Source organism: Zophobas morio, unplaced genomic scaffold, assembly GCF_036711695.1.
Source record: "Zophobas morio isolate AGI-343-1 ecotype UQ-CSIRO unplaced genomic scaffold, CSIRO_AGI_Zmor_V1 ptg000011l, whole genome shotgun sequence".
In the NCBI taxonomy this organism is placed as follows: Eukaryota; Metazoa; Arthropoda; class Insecta; order Coleoptera; family Tenebrionidae; genus Zophobas; species Zophobas morio.
The window spans coordinates 25,497,101-25,516,270 of NW_026972116.1; the positions used below are offsets into that span (position 1 = coordinate 25,497,101).

Genomic DNA, 19,170 nt, shown 5'->3' on the forward strand with positions numbered 1-19,170 from the left:
TGAAAAAATAAAGGACATGGAAAGCCAAAAAATTATATCAAACCGAAAACATTGAAATTAAAAAAGCAGGAAAATGAAAAATAACAAAGAAAAACTTGAAAAATTGAGGAAACGAATAATAATCGAAAAGTCGAGAAATGAAAAATTGAGAAACTGAAAAATCGAAAAATGAAAAATTGAAAAACTTGTAAGTCGAGAAATTGAAATAGCGAAAAAATTTAAAGCTACAAAAACGAAAAACTACGAAACCGAAACGGGGAAAATTTCAAAAATTGGAGAAAATGAAAAGATGAAAAATTCTGACGATAAAAAATTGTAAAATCAACGAAAAAAGGAAAACGACAAATTATAAAACCGAAAGAAACATTGAAAAAATAAAAGACATGAAAAAACAAAAAATTATATTAAATTGAGAAAATGAAAATTAAAAAATCAGGAGACTGAAAAATAAAACAGAAAAACTTGAAAAATTAAGAAACTGAAAAATCGAAAAATGAAAATTTGAAAAATTTGTATGTTGATAAATTGAAATAATGGAAAAATTTAAAGTTTTAAAATCGAAAAATTATGAAACCGGAAAATTGAATAATCGATAATTTCATAAATTTGAGAAAACGAAAAGACGAAAACTTGTGATATCAAAAAATTGTCAAATCAAAGAAAAACTAAAAACGAAAAGGTATAAGATCGAATGAAACACTGAAAAAACAAAGAACTATATCAAATTGAGAAAATGACAATTAGTAAATCCGGAAAATGAAAAATAAAAATTAAGAAAAAATTTAAAAATCTGAAAATGAAAAACTGAGTGAAAAATTGAAAGATGCAAATCGAAAAATTGAAAAATCTGGAAGTCGAAAAATTGAAAAATTGATCAAAGTTGAAAAAATGAAAAATCATGAAACTCAAACAATGAAAAATGGATAAATTAAAAAATTAAAGAAAATGAAAAAACGGAAAATTGTGATATCAAAATATTATATAATCGAAAATACGGAAAAACGAAAAATTACACATGTGAAATCACAAAAATTAGTGATATCAAATTGAGAAAATGAAAATTAAAAAATTGAGAAGTTGAAAATTAAAAATCAAGAATCTTGAAAAATGAGGAAATGAAAAATTGCAAAATTTGTAAGTTGAGAAATTGAAATAGTGGAAAAATTGAAACTTGCAAAAACGAAAAGTTATGAATCCGAAACATTGAAAAATGGAAAATTTCAAAAATTAGTGAAAATGAAAAGACGAAAAATTTTGATATAAAAAAATTGTAAAATCAAACATTGAAAAAATAAAAAATTATATCAAAATGAGAAAGTGAAAATGAAAAAATCAGGGAAATGACAAAGTACACAGAAAAACTTGAAAAATTGACGAAAGGAAAAATAAAAAAATTGAAAAATTAAAAATTGCGAAACTAAAAAATCCAAAAATTAAAAATTATAATACCGAAAATCTGAAGAAACGAAGAATTGAAGAAAAGAAGAATTAAAAAGTTTGAAAATCGAGAAATTGGTAAATTGAAAAAATTAAAGTTGCGAAAACGAAAAATTATGAAATCGAAACATTGAAAAATAGAAAATTCAGAAAACTAAAAAAATGAGAAAGCCAAATATTGTGATATCAAAAAATCGTACAATCAAACAGAAAGTAAAAACAAGAAGTTAAGATGTCAAAAAGTGATAAATAAACCAGATTTTTCGAAAAATTATAAGGTTTGATTTTAGCCAATTTTATTTTTTTATGATAGAATTTATTCGGCAAAATTTTGGGATGTTATAACGAATAAACTTCGATTATTAACAATTTACCATGCTTACAATAAATTTAAAATGTTTGCAAGATTTCAGAGCATACGGTTTTACAGTTTGAAAGTTAATTTCCATAATGTTGTTATACAGTTTTGATTTTTTTTCCAAAGATCTGGATGTATAGAGTTAAAACTCGACACGGAATCTTACACTACAAATGCGGGAGTATTATATTTCATAAAAATGAGAACAAATTTACTATTTTAAACAGATTGACAGATAGACAGACGGATGGACGGAAACGGGAGACCTATTTCTTCGTACTCTAGGGGTCATGAAAGGTCGACTTGATTACAATACGTCCTTAGCTTACGCTCGGGAAATAAAAATTAGGGAAATGACCAAAAAATAATTATAGTTAGTTGTAAATGACCACCAAACTCAATCGAAAATCGCTCGTCTGCAGAATAACAATTTCCCTTTTATCGCCCCCATTTCCCAAGCACAGCCCCAACTCGCGCCCAAAAAAGCAAACGAATCGCCTTTATACGATTCATATAAGTTTATGGTACGCGGAAGTCGCGCGTTCTTCAAAAACACGCACTTTTTATTATTTTCTACGAGGCATTTAATTTTATGTCGCCACTCTAAAGGCGCGCTTGTTTCGTACCCCGCTTATGACTAAACTGTCCTGTTTTATTTTCAGTTGATTTGATTTTTACCGAATTCACTTTCCATACTGAAAGGTCCCGCTCGATATTCCACTTTTTATTAGCTCCAATTTATTTGTTTCCTGAATAAACCCGTCTGATCGAACGATCAACGCTTTTTACGGCCCGACTCGGCCAAAATGCACCCGCTGCAGCGTTTTTGCATTATTCCAACCCAACTTCGGCGTGTTTGTCGGTGGAAATCAAAATCTGCAACAATGGATTCGGGATGTCGATGAAATTCAGAGTAAACAGAATGCGCCGGTCGGCGTAATTGATATTTATTTTTGTGCGTTTTGATCCCGTTTTGACGGAGAACTCATTTTTCGGAATTACATGGAGCACACACGAGATATTAAACGTCTGACGCGTTTGCGCTGCGCAAATATTTGCAAACAAATACTTGTTGTTTTGTTATTGTGCGCCTAAATAAGAGGAATGTGTCTGTACGTTTAACATGTTCCATTACTTTATGAATATTCATACGTCTCACAGTTTACATTGAAGCGTGAATAGAAAGGGAAACTTTAATTAGAATTGTGTGCATGTACCGAACTTTGAGAAATAATTATTATCAAACCAACAGATCACTCGTTTCACAAGTCTACATAAATTTCGCTGTTTATATTCAGACGGGAATTTGCGTGGAAACTATAAATTCGCTCAAAGAGTTTAAATAAGACGTCAAATTTAATTTCCTTTCATTAACATGGACCTCGCGGAACGGAATAACTCACAAAAAATCGCCAGAATCGAGTTTTATTAAATTTGATTTTGCGCCCCGATCTCATTTCGGAGCCTAAATTATTTTTTTGCAAGTGGCGCAAAAACATTGAATCACTTCATCGGCGCGATTAAAAATAACCCGGCGCATCCGCCATTTTAGCTAAATTTTATTTTCGTTCATGAATATACAGTGGAAATGAATTACGAAACTTAATCATCATCGGTAATTTTAGATTTAACGTGCAAATTCTATTACAATTTTTAATGAAATGGGATACAAGCTCTGATTTTTTGTTGTTGTTTCATTCATTAAACAATACGAGATCTAGTTTTTCACTGTCAGATGTGACAAGAACTTTTTTAAGTAGTATTGTACGAACTAAAAATTAGCACTTTGCCAAGGTAACACTGATTTTGCTCATTTTTAAAATTTGTGATCCACCACAATACTCCCTACAAAAAAGTAAAAATTAGCTGAAATGTGATAACCATGTTGAACTATCAACAGCAACTTTCTTATTTTCGTATATGCATTATCTCTGCTTACCTTTCAGGTAATTTCAACCTGTAAGGACACGCTATAAAAATAAACATGTAAGTACTGAAAATAACTTTAAGTGAAAAATTAAAAAACTGGTTGACGCTTTAATAAAATTTGCAGTAAGCCATTGCATTGATGAATTAATAATATTTGTACCTACCAAAAATGGGTTCTTTTTAAAAAATTGTCGACTATATTAATTTTTAAACAAAAAACCTTAGATTTTTAAGGTGGAATCGACAGACTATGCGCCTCCAGTATTATGTCTGGATATTTTAGACAGTCTAGCAATTTTTAATCATTTCTTCAAATTATCGATTTGCAATAATTTTTGGTTCTGGTTTTATATCTTCTTTATTTTTTCATTATTCGATTTTTCAATATATCGATTTTGCAAATTTTTGTTTTTTCAATTTCAATTTTTTTTAAGTTTTTTTCTTTGCTTTTTTAATTTTTCGGTATCTCAATGTGATTTTTTTTACTTTTAGATGTTTTAATTTTTCGTTTTCCAATTTTTGATTTTTCAGTTTCTCGATTTTCCAATTTTTTATTTCTTTAACTTTTGCTTTGCTATTTTTCTAGTTTTCATTTTAAATTCGTAATAATAACTATGACTTAAAATTTTTCAGTTTTTCAATTTTACGATTTTAGATTTTTTTCATTATTCAGTTATTGGATTTTAAAACTTTTTCGAACTTCTTTGAATGTTTCATTTCTTAAAATTTTCGATTCGTTTTGTTTTCTTTATTTTTACAATTTTTCGATTTTTCGCCTTATAATTTTTCTTCAATTTTTGGAATTGAATGTTTTGGTTTTTCAGTGTTCTGATTTTTTTATTTTTTATTACAATATTACGTTTTTCAATTTTATATTTTTCAGTTTTCCGGTTTTTCAATTTTTTCTTTCTGCATTTTTCCAGTTTTCATTTTAAATATGAAAAATTTAAAAATTGGAATTATTATTGATGTGGTTTATAAACGGGTTATTGAGATTTTTCGACTTTTCGATTTCTCGATTTTTCGACTTCAGATATTTCACTTTTTCAATATTTCAATTTTGGACTTTTTCAATTTTTCCATTCTTCAAATTTTCGATTTATAGATTTTTTATTTTTCAATTTCTCAAATTTCCGATGTTTCTATGATACGATTTCTCAATTTTTGTCCTCGATTTTTCAATTTTTCAAATATTGACGTTTCTAAACTTTCAGTTTTCTGATTTCTGAAGTACTTCTTTCCCATTTTTCGACTTTCCAAAGTTTTGATTTTTTTCAATTTTTCGATTTGTCAGATTTTTGATTTCTCAATTTTCCAATTTTTTAATTTTTAATTTTTTTTGGATATTTCTTTCAGTTTTGGGACTTTTCAATTTTTACACTCCTGGACTTTTTTATTTCTCGACCTTTTGGATTTTCAATTCTCAATTTTTCGTTAAATTTTAGATTTTTCAGTTCGACTGTTTTATACTTCGATTTCTCACTTTTTCAACTTTTCGATGTTTTAATTTTTCAGTTTTCAAAGTTCTAGGTTTTTCGATTTCTCGAGTTTTCAGATGTTTGAATGTTTCGATTGCTTTATTTCTCGATTCATCAATTTTTCAATTTTTAACTTTTCTTCTCGGCTTTCAACACTTCGATTTCTCGATCCCCTGATTTTTAATTTTTTACTTCTGGGGTTTTCAATTTTTCGATGTTCGATTTTTCATTTATCCGACTTTTCAATTTTTCAAGTTTTTAAATTGTGGAATTTCCATTTTTCAGTTTCTAGACTTTTAAATTTTAGATTTTCGTTTTTTGATTTTCTAATTTTGCGATATTTTGATTTTTCAGTTCTTCAGTATTTCTATTTTTCAGTTTTTCAAATTTTGACCTTGCTCGACTTCTCAAAGTTTCGATTTTTCAGTTCTTCAATTCTTGAATTTTCCGATTTTGCTCTTTTGGTTTTTCCAAATTTTAATTTCTCAATTTTTAGATACTTCTTTCGACTTGGATTTCTCGATTTTTCGAATTTTACTTTAGGGGTTTTCAATTTTTCGATTTTTCAATTTTTTAAAGCAAGCAGATTCGATTTCTTTTCGAATTTTAATTTTCTGATTTTGCAATATTTTAATTGTTCAATGTTTTAAATATTAAATTTTCTTCAGTATTTTCATTTTTCAATTTTTCAAATTTTCAGTTTTCCGATTTCTCAATTAATCTATTTTGTATTTTCGCTTTTCTCGACTTCTGAAAGTTTCTATTTTTTAGTCCTTCAATTCTTAGATTTTTCGACTTTGCTTTTTTTGGTTTTTCGATTTCTCAATTTTTCAGTTTTTTAATTTCTCAATTTTTGGATATTTCTTTCAGTTTTGGGATTTTTCAATAATTCGTTCCTTCGAACTGAATTCCTCGGTATTTCGATTTTTTACTTTTGGGCTTTTCAATTTTTCGATTTTCCAATTTTTCGATGTTTCGATTTTTCAGTTATCCGATTTTTCGATTTTTCAATTTTTTAAATCATTGAGTTTCGATTTCTCGATGTGTCGATTTGGCAGTTTTTAGGTTTTTAAATTTTAGATTTTCGTATTTTGATTTTTTTGAATTTGCGATATTTTATTGTTTAGTGTTGTATTTAATTTTAGATTTTTCGATTTCTCGATTTTTTGATTGTTCAGTTCTTCAATTCTTCGATTTTTCGATTTTGGTCATTTGGTTTTTCGATTTCTCAATTTTCCAAATTTTAATTAAATTTTTGGATTTCTTTCAGTTTTGGAATTTTTCAGTATTTCGTTTCTTGGACTTGGATTTCTCGGTTTTTCGATGTTAAGATTTTTCAATTACCCGATTTTTCAATTTTTCAGTATTTTAAATCATGGAGTTTCGATTTTCCGATTTGTCGATTTGTCAATTTTTATATTTTTAAATTTTAGAATTTCAAATTTTAATTTTTTGATTTTGCGATACTTTAAATTGTTCACTGTTTTAGATTTTAAATTTTAGATTTTTCCAATTCTCAATTTTTTGATTTTTCAGTTCTTCAGTCGTTTTATTTTTCAATTTTTCAAATTTTGAAGTTGCGTTTTTGGTTTTTCGATTTCTGAATTTTCCAATTTTTTAATTTCTTAATTTTTAGATTTCTTTCAGTTTTGGGATTTTTCAATATTTCGTTTCTTCGAATTTTCGATGTTTTGACTGCTGGATTTTTCGATTTTTCCATTTTTCAATTTTACGATATGTTAATTTTTCAATGTTTTAAATTTTCGATTTTCCGATTTTTCAGTTATTCAATTTTTTTAATTTTACAAATTTTGACGGTGCTGAATTTTCACTTTTTCCGTTGCCCAATTAATCTGTTTTTGTTTTTTCCATTTCTCGACTTCTTAAAGTTTTGATTTATCAGTTCTTCAATTCTTGATTTTTCGACTTTGCTTTTTTGATTTTTCGATTTCTCAATTTTCCAATCTTTTAATTTCTCAATTTTTGGTTATTTTTTTCAGTTTTGGGATTTTTCAATATTTCGTTTCTCCGACTTTTCGATTTTTCGACTGCTGGATTTTTCGATTTTTCCATTTTGTATTTTTTGGATTTTCAGTTGTTCGATTTTTAAATTTAAGATTTTCGAATGTTTATTTTTTTGATTTTTTGATGTTTGGAAATGTCCATTTTTCAATTTTACGATATTTTAATTTTTCAATGTTTTATATTTAAGATTTTTCGATCTTTCAGTTCTTCAGTTTTTTTTAATTTTATAAATTTTGACGTTTCTGAATTTTCACTTTTCTCGTTTCTCAATTAATCTATTTTTTAATTTCCCCATTTCTCGACTTCCCAAAAGTTCCGATCTTTCAGTTCTTCAAATGTTCAATTTTTCGATTTTTCAGGTTTTTGATTTTTCAATTTCTTAATGTTCCAATTTTTGGATATTTCGTTGAATTTTGTGATTTTTCAGTTTTTTGATTCTTCAATTTCTCTCCTGTTTTCCAATTTCTCGATATTTGAGTTTAGGGATTTCTTAGTATTTCAAGGTTTCGATTTTTCGAGTTCTGGATTTTTCGATTTTTAAACTTTTTACTTTTTGGATTTTTCAATTCTTCGATTGTTTTATGCTTCGATTTCTCAATTTTTCAATTTTCGAAATTTTAAAATTTTAGATTTTCCAATTTCATTTTTTTGATGTTTTTCATGTTTGGATTTCTCGATTTTACAATTTTTCGATATTTGAATTTTTCAATATTTATTAATTTTTTACCTTTGTTCAATTAATCTATTTTTTCATTTTCCCATTTCTGGACTTCCCAAAGGTTCGATCTTTCAGTTCTTCAGTTCTTCAATTTTTCGATTTTTCAATTTTTTAATTTTTCAATTTTTGGATATTTCGTTCAATTTTGTGATTTTTCAGTTTTTTGATTCTTCCATTTCTCTCCTATTTTTCAATTCCTCGATATTTGAGTTTAGGGATTTTTTAGTATTTCAACTTTTCGACTTTTCGAGTTTTGGATTTTTCGATTTCTCAACTTTTTACTTTTTGGATTTTCAATTTTTCAAATTTTGACGTTTCTATATTTTCAGTTATTCGAATTTTGAACTAATTTTTTTTATTTTGCAATTTCTCAACTCTCCAGAGTTTTGTTTTTTTTTTCAATTCTTCAATTTTTCGATGTTTAGATTTTTGATATTTCAATTATTAAATTTTTTTAAGCTTACGATTTTTCGACTTTGCTTTTTTATTTTTACGATTTCTCAATTTTCCAATTTTTTAATTTCTCATTTTTTGGACATTTCTTTCAGTATTGTGATTTTTCAATACCTATTTCTATTTTTGGACTTTTCAATTTTTGCACTCCTGGATGGATTTTCAATTTTTCGTTAAATTTTAGATTTTTCAATTTATCGACTGTTTTATACTTCGGTTTCTCAATTTTCTACTTTTCGATGCTTTAATTTTTCAATTTTTAAAATTCTAGGTTTTTCGATTTCTCGAGTTTTCAGATGTTTGAATGTTTCAATTGCTCTATTTCTCGATTCATCAATTTTTCAATTTTTAACTTTTCTCCTCGGTTTTCGACACCTCGATTTCTCGATGTCTCAGTTTTTGAATTTTTCGATGTTTCTATTTTTGGATTTCTCGGTTTTCGATTTTTTATTTTTGGGTTTTTCAATTTTTCGATTGCCCAATTTTTAGATGTTTCAGTTTTCAGTTATCCGACTTTTCAATTTTTCAAGTTTTTAAATTCTGGAATTTCGATTTTCTAGTTTGTAGATTTTAAAATTTTTGATTTTCGAATTTTTATTTTTTGATTTTGCGATATTTTAATTGTTCAATGTTTCTCGATTTTTTATTTTTCAGTTCTTCAGTATTTCTGTTTTTCAAATTTTTCAAATTTTGCTGATGGATTTTTCGATTTTTATATTTTGTATTTTTTAGATTTTCAGTTGTTGGATTATTAAATGTAAGATTTTCGAATGTTTATTTTTTTGATTTTTTGATGTTTGGAAATGTCCATGTTTCAATTTTAGGATTTTTAATTTTTCAATGTTTTATATTTTAGATTTTTCGATCTTTGAGTTCTTCAATATTTTTTAATTTTGTAAATTTTGACGTTTCTGAATTTCCATTTTTCCCGTTTCTCAATTAATCTATTTGTTAATTTTCCCATTTCTCGACTTCCCAAAGTTTCGATGTTTCAGTTCTTCAACTCTTCAATTTTTCGATTTTTCGGGTATTTGATTTTTCAATTTTTCAGTTTTTTAATGTTCCAATTTTTGGATATTTAGTTGAATTTTGTGATTTTTCAGTTTTTTGATTCTTCATTTTTTCTCTTATTTTTCAATTTCTCGATATTTGAGGTTTAGGGATTTTTTAATATTTCAACGTTTCAATTTTTCGAGTTCTGGATTTTTCGATTTCTTGACTTTTTACTTTTTGGATTTTCAATTTTTCGTTTTATAAACTTAAAATTTTTCAATTCTTCGATTGTTTATACTTCGATTTCTTAATTATTCAATTTTCGGAATTTTAAAATTTTAGATTTTCCAATTTTTATTTTTTTGATTTTTTCATGTTTGGATTTCTCGATATTTGAATGTTTCAAAGTTTTAAATTTTAGATTTTTAGATTTCCCAATTTTTCAAGTTTTCTACTTCTCAGTTTTTTCAACATTGTCAGTTTTGGGAACTTTTCAATTTCTGATTTTTTAAATTTTTCGATATTTAAAATTTTTGATTCTTAGATAATTCAAGTTTTCAATTTTTCGATCACTCAGAGCTTTTTAAGTATGTATCATCGGTGTTAAATCTAAAAGCAAAAAATAACCAGCAAAATTGTGTCCAAAAATAAGTAAAAATTAATACAAAATAGAACACAATTCTTCCATTTTAAAACATAAAAATAACTGCACATTCCCGAAAAAAATCTGTTGCGTCATTACGGTTCCACTAGTACTGCTAGCAGAAATTTTGAACGAGTTTTCAGATGTTTGGATGTTTCAATTGCTCTATTTCTCGATTCATCAATTGTTCAATTTTTAACTTTTCTTCTCGGTTTTCGACACCTCGATTTCTCGATGTCTCAGTTTTTGAATTTTTTGATGTTTCTATTTTTGGATTTCTCAGTTTTTCGATTTTTTACTTTTGGGCTTTGCAATTTTTCGATTGTCCAATTTTCAGATGTTCGATTTTTCAGTTATTCGACTTCAATTTTTCAAGTTTTTAAATTCTGAAATTTCGATTTTTCAGTTTCTAGATTTTTAAATTTTAGATTTTCGAATTTTTATTTTTTGATTTTGGGATATTTTAATTGTTCAATGTTTCTCGATTCTTTGATTTTTCAGTTCTCCAGTATTTTTATTTTTCAATTTTTCAAATTTTGACGTTTCTGAATTTTCAGTTTCCCGATTTTTCAATTAATTTATTTTTGATTTTTTTATTTCTCGACTTCTCAGTTTCAGTTCTTCAATTCTTGATTTTTCGATTTTGCTCTTTTGGTTTTCCGATTTTTCAATTTTCTAAATTTTAGTTCCTCAATTATAGGATATTTCTTGCAGTTTTGGGATTTTTCAATATTTCGTTTCTTCGACTTTTCGATTCGTCGACTGCTGGATTTTTCGATTTTTACATTTTTTATTTTTTGGATTTTCAGTTTTTCGACTTTTAAATTTAAGATTTTCGAATTTTAATATTTTGAGTTTTTAATGTTTGAATTTGTCCATTTTTCAATTTTACGATATTTTAATTTTCCAATGTTTTAAATTTTAGATTTTTCGATCTTTCAGTTCTTCAATATTTTTCAATTTTACAAATTTTAACGTTCCTGAATTTCCACTTTTCCCGTTTCTCAATAAATCTATTTTTTAATTTTCCAATTTCTCGACTTCCCAAAGTTTCGATCTTTCAGTTCAATTTTTGCGATTTCTCAGGTTTTTGATTTTTCAATTTTTTAATGTTCCAATTTTTGGATATTTCGTTGAATTTTGTGATTTTTCAGTATTTTGGTTCCTCAATTTTTCTCTTGTTTTCCAATTTCTCGATATTTGAGTTTAGGGATTTCTTAGTATTTCAAGATTTCAATTTTTCTAGTTCTGGATTTTTCGATTTCTTGACTTTTTCCTTTTTGGATTTTCAATTTTTCGTTTTTTAAACTTTAGATTTTTCAATTCTTCGATTGTTTTATACTTCGATTTCTTAATTTTTCAATTTTCGGAATTTTAAAATTTTAGATTTTCCAATTTTTATTTTATTGATTTTTTCATGTTTGGATTTCTCGATATTTGAATGTTTCAAAGTTTTAAATTTTAGATTTTTAGATTTCCCAATTTTTCAAGTTTTCTATTTCTCAGTTTTTTCAACATTGTCAGTTTTGGGAACTTTTCAATTTCCAGTTTTTTAAAGTTTTCGATGTTTAAACTTTTTGATTCTTAGATAATTCAAGTTTTCAGTTTTTCGATCACTCAGAGCTTTTTAAGTATGTATCATCAATGCTAAATGTAAAAGCAAAAAATAACTACCAAAATTGTGCCCAAAAATAAGTAAAAATTAATACAAAATAGAACACAATGCTTCTATTCTAAAACATAAAAATAACTGCACATTCCCGAAAAAAATCTGTTGGATCATTACGGTTCCACTAGTATTGCTAGCAGAAATTCTGAACGCTTAGAGTCGATATTAGCCTGAATGCGCTCCGGTCTGTGGATCAAACGAGTTCTTAGCCGACGACATGTATTTTTTTTTAAATCCTAAATCTTCTCAGAGGCCACAGCTGTCTATTTTAAAAATGTAAAACCTTCTCAGGGGCCCCAAATGTTTTTTTTTTTTTGAAATGTGAAACATTCTCGGGGGCTGAAATGTCTTTTTTTAAGAATGTGAAACCTACAATGTTACAATTTTTGGATATTTCGTTGAATTTTGTGATTTTTCAGTTTTTTGATTCTTCAATTTTTCTCCTCTTTTCCAATTTGTCGATATTTGAGTTTAGGGATTTCTTAGTATTTCAAGGTTTCGATTTTTCGAGTTCTGGATTTTTCGATTTCTCGACTTTTTACTTTTTGGATTTTCGATTTTTCGTTTTTCAAACTTTAGATTTTAAAATTTTTCGATTGTTTTATGCTTTTCGATATTTTATCTTTTCTGTTTTTAAGATTTTAGGTTTTTAGATTCCTCAAGTTTTTAGTTCTTCTATATTTCAATTTTTCAATTTTCGGAATTTTAAAATTTTAGATTCTCCAATTTTTATTTTTTTGATTTTTTCATGTTCGGATTTCTCGATTACACAATTTTTCAATATTTTAAATTTTAGATTTTTAGATTTCCCGACTTTTTAAGTTTCTTATTTCTCAATTTTTTCAACATTATCAGTTTTGGGATCCTTTCAATTTCCGGTTTTTTTCATTTTTCGATATTTAAAATTTTTGATTCCTCGATAATTCAATTTTTCAGTTTTCGATCACACGACGAAATGTATTTTTTTAAGAATGTGAAATCTTCTTGGGGGCCGTGACTGTCTTTTCTAAAAATATAAAACCTTCTCGGGGGGCCAAAATGTATTTTTTTAAGAATGTGAATCTTTCTCTGGGCTCCCAATTGTCTTTTTTAAGAAAATTAAACCTTCTCGGTACTCCCAACTGTATTTTTTTAATATTCGTACTATCTACAACATATTGTAAAGTATTTAAAAAAAATTTTGAGATTAATAATTGAAGAAAAAAATTGAAAATTCGGATGTTTGAATTTCTAACACCTTGGATGGGGGAAGACATAATTTACGCCTAAAAATCACAAAATTTCAATCAGTTTGATAACTAAGGACTATAGAGTGATTACTTAGAATGAATTAAACGTAATCCCTCTCTCTCAAAAAAATAACACTTGTAAAGTAACAATTAACGTAATAACTAGGAATAAAAATAAAGTAAATCTTGTGGTGTTAGATTTTGAATTCTTTTCAAAAATCTCTATCAACACGTAATTAATCCATAATTTTAAACATCCTCCAAACTCCTCCCGGATAACACACAATTCCTAGACGCTGTTTAAGTCTCGTTAACTATGTTGTTTTTCGGCATGCGCTAAACCTAAACAAGCAAGTGTTCTCCTCTGAATTAAGAGCTTATTTGTGCACTTATTCACGATACGCGCAACCCGGGTTACTCCAAGTAAAACAACCCCCGAATTAACTCCCTGCGCAAAATCTTTCCCCACAAAATCCATGTCGGAGCACTTCCGTCTCCCGGTAATAATTTTTTCCCAAAAAAACGCAAACAAAGAACCAAACACAAACATTTCTACGTGCCCTGGTTTCCTTTGTTTGTGAAACACGTTTATAATACAGTTTTTCGGTGTGTATAGACGTAGCAGGTGCGCTCATTCGCCCATTATTTTCACAAATAAGATGAATTATTCATTGTTAAGTTGACCCGAGCACGGCTTCCCGAACAAGGAACTGAAATAACCGTACAAAGTCGCCCTAATTATCGTGATGGGTTAATTATGTGAATGTCTTTTTATCTTGCGACGTAGCAAAGGGAAAGTTTAGAACTTACGCAATTTGCGCTATTCCAGACGAGGCCTTAAAACTTCCTCCGAACTTAACACTAAGACAACACAACCGACCATTCAGATTCGGTTTCCAGACCACGTAAACAGTTTGTCTTTGAGATACTAGTTCCTGTTACTAATAATGCAAACTTGCTGCGGGCAAACTGGATGGGTTCGGGGAACAATGCAAAAATTTTAATGAGTGAGTTGGTGGAGGTTGGAATAAATAATTTGAGAAAATGGACTCGGAAAAAGGACGCATCCTAATATGCCTTAGGGACCGTGCTTTGCAATAATAATAATAAACTACCACACATTTCAGGCTTATCTGTAGGAACGTAAATCCACATTTTTACAAAGTTTAAAAAACACGAGTTTAAAGTGAGTACATCGCACAATTTAATTACAAATTTAGGAAATTCAGTTTAGGTTACTGTAAAAGGCGTGGGAACAAAGCAACAGAACAACGATGAAAAACTCCTTGTTTGAGTCAAACAAGTTGTATAACTCCGGACTGGTAAAGCTGATAAAGCAATCTAACGTTCTTTTGAACTACGTCCTAGCTTTAAGCAAAAAAACTAAAAGAGAAATTACAGTTTCTAATTAGTGCCAGCGGTAAGTGCATTGTTGGAAAAGCTAAAGTGGATCGGGGAAACGGAAATACAATTTTATAAGCTATCTACTTCGAAGTAAAATTTATAAAAAATCAAGATGGCGACCGTGACGGGGCAGCTCAAAAGTAACTCGAACGCTACAAAAATGTGCAAAAAATGTGGCAATATTCCAACGCAAGGCCCAAAATGTGTACAGTGCAATGCAGTTTTTCATCCAGGGTGCATTAAATATCTTAAAGATGTTGTGGAAATTGCACCTGGTGAGGTTATGTGCTGTGGCTCCAAGGTGACTCCGACGACATTGCCAGAGAAGAAAATGACCAACAGCATCGCCCAAGAAGAAGTTGCTGCTTCAATTAATGACCCCGACAACGAATTGGATGATGAATCCTTTAGTTCTGCAATTGAGAATTCTGACACCGCAAAGGTAGAAAATAAGTATCTAAAAAAACTGCTGAAGGAGAAAGACTTGCACATAAAAGGTTTATGTGCCAACTTGGACATACTCCACAAGCAAATAACCTTGCTCAATAACATCATAATTAAGCAGGAGGAAGGAATTTCCAATAATCATAATCCAGAAACGACATCACAAGAAATTAATGAAATTGTCAAAAACAGTAAGCTGCTCCCGCTCAAAAACACCAACGATAAACAACAGAAAAAAACGCAAGACTCGCCATCTAATCAAGCCAAAACACCGAATCAAGGAGATAAAGATAAGAAAGTAAAGAAGACACTTCGTGGTTATAGCGAACTCCAGAAGCCAGTTCAGGACGATAACGAAAACTTGGACAATAATAAGACACTGCAGAATGAAGACGATAACTGGAATAAAGTCAAAATCAAAAAAAGACATCGCAGAGAATCCAACAAACCGATAATTGGATGCTCGGTGGATAATAGTACCCTCAAAGCAGTCCCACGAAGAAGCTTCATCCACGTGTATCGACTAAATCCTTCAACGACTACAAAGGATATCGAAGATCACCTCTGCATGTCAAATATATGCACTTTCGGAGTTGAAAAGCTGCAGTCAAGATATCCAGACCTATATTCAAGCTTCAAAGTGACCATTGATCATAAAGACCAAGACGTAGCTATGAAACTTGAAACCTGGCCTCCTGGCAGCTGTGTCAATCGTTTTTTTCATCGGATACTAAAGAAGACCGCGTTGCCTTAGAGGTAGAAGGCTATTTGAACATTCTGTCAATCAACATCCAATCACTGAGGGCTAAACTAGTGGAATTTGAGGCAGCAGTAGCAGACGATGACTTCTCCCTCCTTACCCTTTGTGAACATTGGTTGATGGCAGTAGAAGCTGACCAAATACGTGTCAATAATTTTGTAACTGAGTCTTATTTTTCCAGAAACTCAACGAAACATGGGGGCACAATGATTATGAGGAACGCTGAGGTTTCTTGCACTCGTCTCCAAAATCTAGAACAACTCTCAATTGAGAAACATGGTAAGATATCTGGAATTTATATGAATAACCTAGAAATTTATGTGATAAATGTCTATAGATCACCCTCTGGAGATCTGAACAAATTTTTGAGTACTTTAGAAAAAGTTTTTGGTATAATTAACACATTAAAGAACAACATAATATTGACTGGTGACTTTAATGTAAAATTTGACAAAGAAGACCTCTTAAAAGACTGCTTATTAGATTTTATGAGAACTTATGGGCTTTTTCACTTAGGCCCGCTTTTACCAACCAGGGATAAACCAAGGATAACTCTATTCCTTGGATAAACGTCGGATAGCGATTTTACAATCATAGGATAACTACGGAATAGATAAAATTAGGGATAAACAACGGTATTTCTTAACCCGCGCTGTGGACATGGGATAAGACTTTATCCAAGGAATAGTAATTAACAATAACACTATCCCACATCATTTTGATAACTGATTCGAAACTATTGACTCTATTTTTTCTTTTAGAAGGTGTAGATCCACATTATTCTCTCGTTTCTTCAGTTTTATCAAAGTGAACAACATAACCTCCAAAATGTTAACCTACGATGGTTGCATGTACATAAATTGCTTTATTCACGAATATAGATTTATAATATTCCTAATCACTCTAATCACCATAATAAAAAATCGAGACACACTCTGAAGTCGTATTACAATCGCTAACGCACATTATTTATTATTAATCCATTAGCCTTCGCTACGTCACCAAACCCTAGCTGTCGATTGCCGCTGCAAAGATGATAGAATCAGAAACTTCTACATTGTAGAGGAAAATTGTGAGAGTAATGTTGTCACAAAGCAGATCCAAGGAAAAATTTCTTCATCAGAGAAAAATTGCTTTGGTAATATTATTGTAAAGAAGATCCAGGAGGAGATGAACATTGTGGGCGTAATTCACATTCACGCATGAATCATGAATCTCATCACCGAGAAAAATGGGAATAAAATTGTAATTTTGATTACTATATCAATGTCCCTTTGGACGTCACATTCGTCCTACCTGGCTCCTGATCTCTTCATTACTACAATCAAAAACTTCCACCTGTTCTCCCCATATTTATTAAAATTTCTGTAAACTTTTGGATAACACACTTCTGTTGTGTCAATATTTTTGACATTTTACGTATCATTTTGTTACCAACATCACAACAAAATTAGGTAAACCGAGGGATAACTAACAATCAGATAAAAAGTATTGTAAAACCAGTACAGATTTGTCCAAGGGTTAAATGACGGGATATATTTATACCTTGGATAACTATTCCCATGTTTATCCACGATTTGTAAAAGCGGGCCTTAGTCGAATTTCCAACTAGAAATAACAACTGTCTGGATAACGTTTTTACAAATCTAGATCACGCACTTTTTCAAATTAGTCCATGGAATTTACACCAATCAGATCATAGAGGCATCAAAATTAAAGTGTTAATTTCGTCTACTAAAAACAAACAAAAAACACAGCTTATTAAACATAGGCCAATTACTGCTCTTGGTAAATTCAAATTGTACGAGTCGGTGTCCAATATCAACTGGGACTTCATTAAGCTATGCAGTAATAATTCAGTTGACGACTTGTTCACAAAATTTGTAAATCTAATAGAAGGTCATGTAGGGCAAGCCTTCCCTCTAAAAGTAGTCAAGCGTCAACCTAACAACAACAAAACTGTAAAGTGGTTTAATAGTGAATTAATTCAAATGCGGGAAACATTACAACATTTATGTGAAATAAATAATCTAATTGGGAGTGAACAAACCAAGTCAGCAAAAAACTCGTTTAGGAAAGTATATCGTGACAAAATAAATGAAAAGAAAATGCTTTGTAATGAAAAATTCGTCTCTACTGCAAGTAATAAAGTCAAGGCTATGTGGAAAATTATCAACGAAACTCGCAATAAAAGTGTTAGTAGTCAAAAATTAAGCTGTGATATGACCTGTGATGATTTTAACAACTATTTTATAAATGAAATTTCAAAATTGGGAACGCAAAGCAATAATGACTGTGATATTGAACTCTGTGATATAGCAAGTTAGTCTACTCACTCCTTGATTAATAGCCCTAGTTTCAGTTTTAAAGAAGTGTCACACATAAAAGTGAGAGAAGCTATAGATAACCTGAAAAATAGTAATTCTTCTGATATCTTTAATCTTAATGTGAAAATTGTCAAAAATATAAAGGACTTGCTGATACCTCCACTTGCAAAACTTATTAACTTTTGCATAAAATATTGCGTCTTTTCCAAATGTCTTAAAACAGCGGTCACTGTACCAGTATACAAAAAGGGTGATACTAATAATCCATCTAACTATCGACCTATCTCATTACTTCCCATATTTGGCAAAATATTAGAGAAAATTCTATTTGGGCAACTTTGTACTTATCTTGAATCACATGCTTTACTTTCTGACTCACAATATGGTTTTAGGAGAAACTGTTCCACTGGTAATGCTGTTCAGGAGTTAGTTAATTTTATATCTCAGTGCTTTGAAGATCGTAAAATTGCAGTTGCGTCTTTTCTGGACCTGTCCAAAGCCTTCGACTGCGTCTCGCATAAACTTCTCCTCAAAAAACTGACAGCCTACAACTTGGTACCGTCTAGCATTCAACTTATTAGATCATATCTGGAAGATAGACACCAGGTTGTCAAATATGAGGAACAATTATCCGATTGTCTTCCTGTCAGAAAAGGTGTGCCACAAGGGTCCATCCTGGGGCCCCTCTTATTCATTATTTTTATTAACGACCTATCTTCTAGTATAGACTCAAAAATTATCCTGTATGCAGACGATACAACCCTAATAAACCAAGCAACATCGACGGAGACTATCTGCGTCAAAAGAGAGGAGACGCAATCGAGGGCTGAGGACTGGTTCAGACAAAACGACCTCAGCTTGAACGCAAATAAAACTACCACTATGTTATTTTCTTTAAAAAATAGCGATGTTCCACCCGATTTCACCACTTCAGCACAATTCCTTGGGATACATTTGGATGGAAAACTAACCTGGAAAGTTCACGGCGACGAGCTGGCCAATAGAATTAGCAAAAACTTATTTGTGTTAAGGAGTCTTAAAAATAAAGTGTCATATCAAGTGCTCAGAACAGCATATTTTGCCTTATGTGAATCGCATCTAAGATACTGTATCCTAACATGGGGTCATGCCAGCATCTGTAATCGCATATTTAGGCTCCAAAGAAGAGCAATAAGAATTCTTGCTGGCATAGGTTATAGGGATGATTGCCGCTCATATTTTACATCCTTAAGAATATTAACCCTACCGTCAATATATATATATATATATATTAAATTCACTGCTACATCTTACACTTAACATC

At 29.7% G+C, this 19,170-nt stretch overlaps 1 protein-coding gene across 1 annotated transcript in view; it reads left to right on the plus strand.

Moving 5' to 3' along the window:
- LOC135127385 (uncharacterized) overlaps nt 1-2,735 on the plus strand; it is a 29,784-nt gene extending 27,049 nt beyond the window's left edge. The window contains exon 3 of the mRNA XM_064053832.1: nt 2,617-2,735. Coding sequence (XP_063909902.1) covers nt 2,617-2,735 — 119 coding nt within the window. The remainder of the gene's footprint in view (nt 1-2,616) is intronic.
- The last annotated feature ends 16,435 nt before the right edge of the window (nt 2,736-19,170 follow it).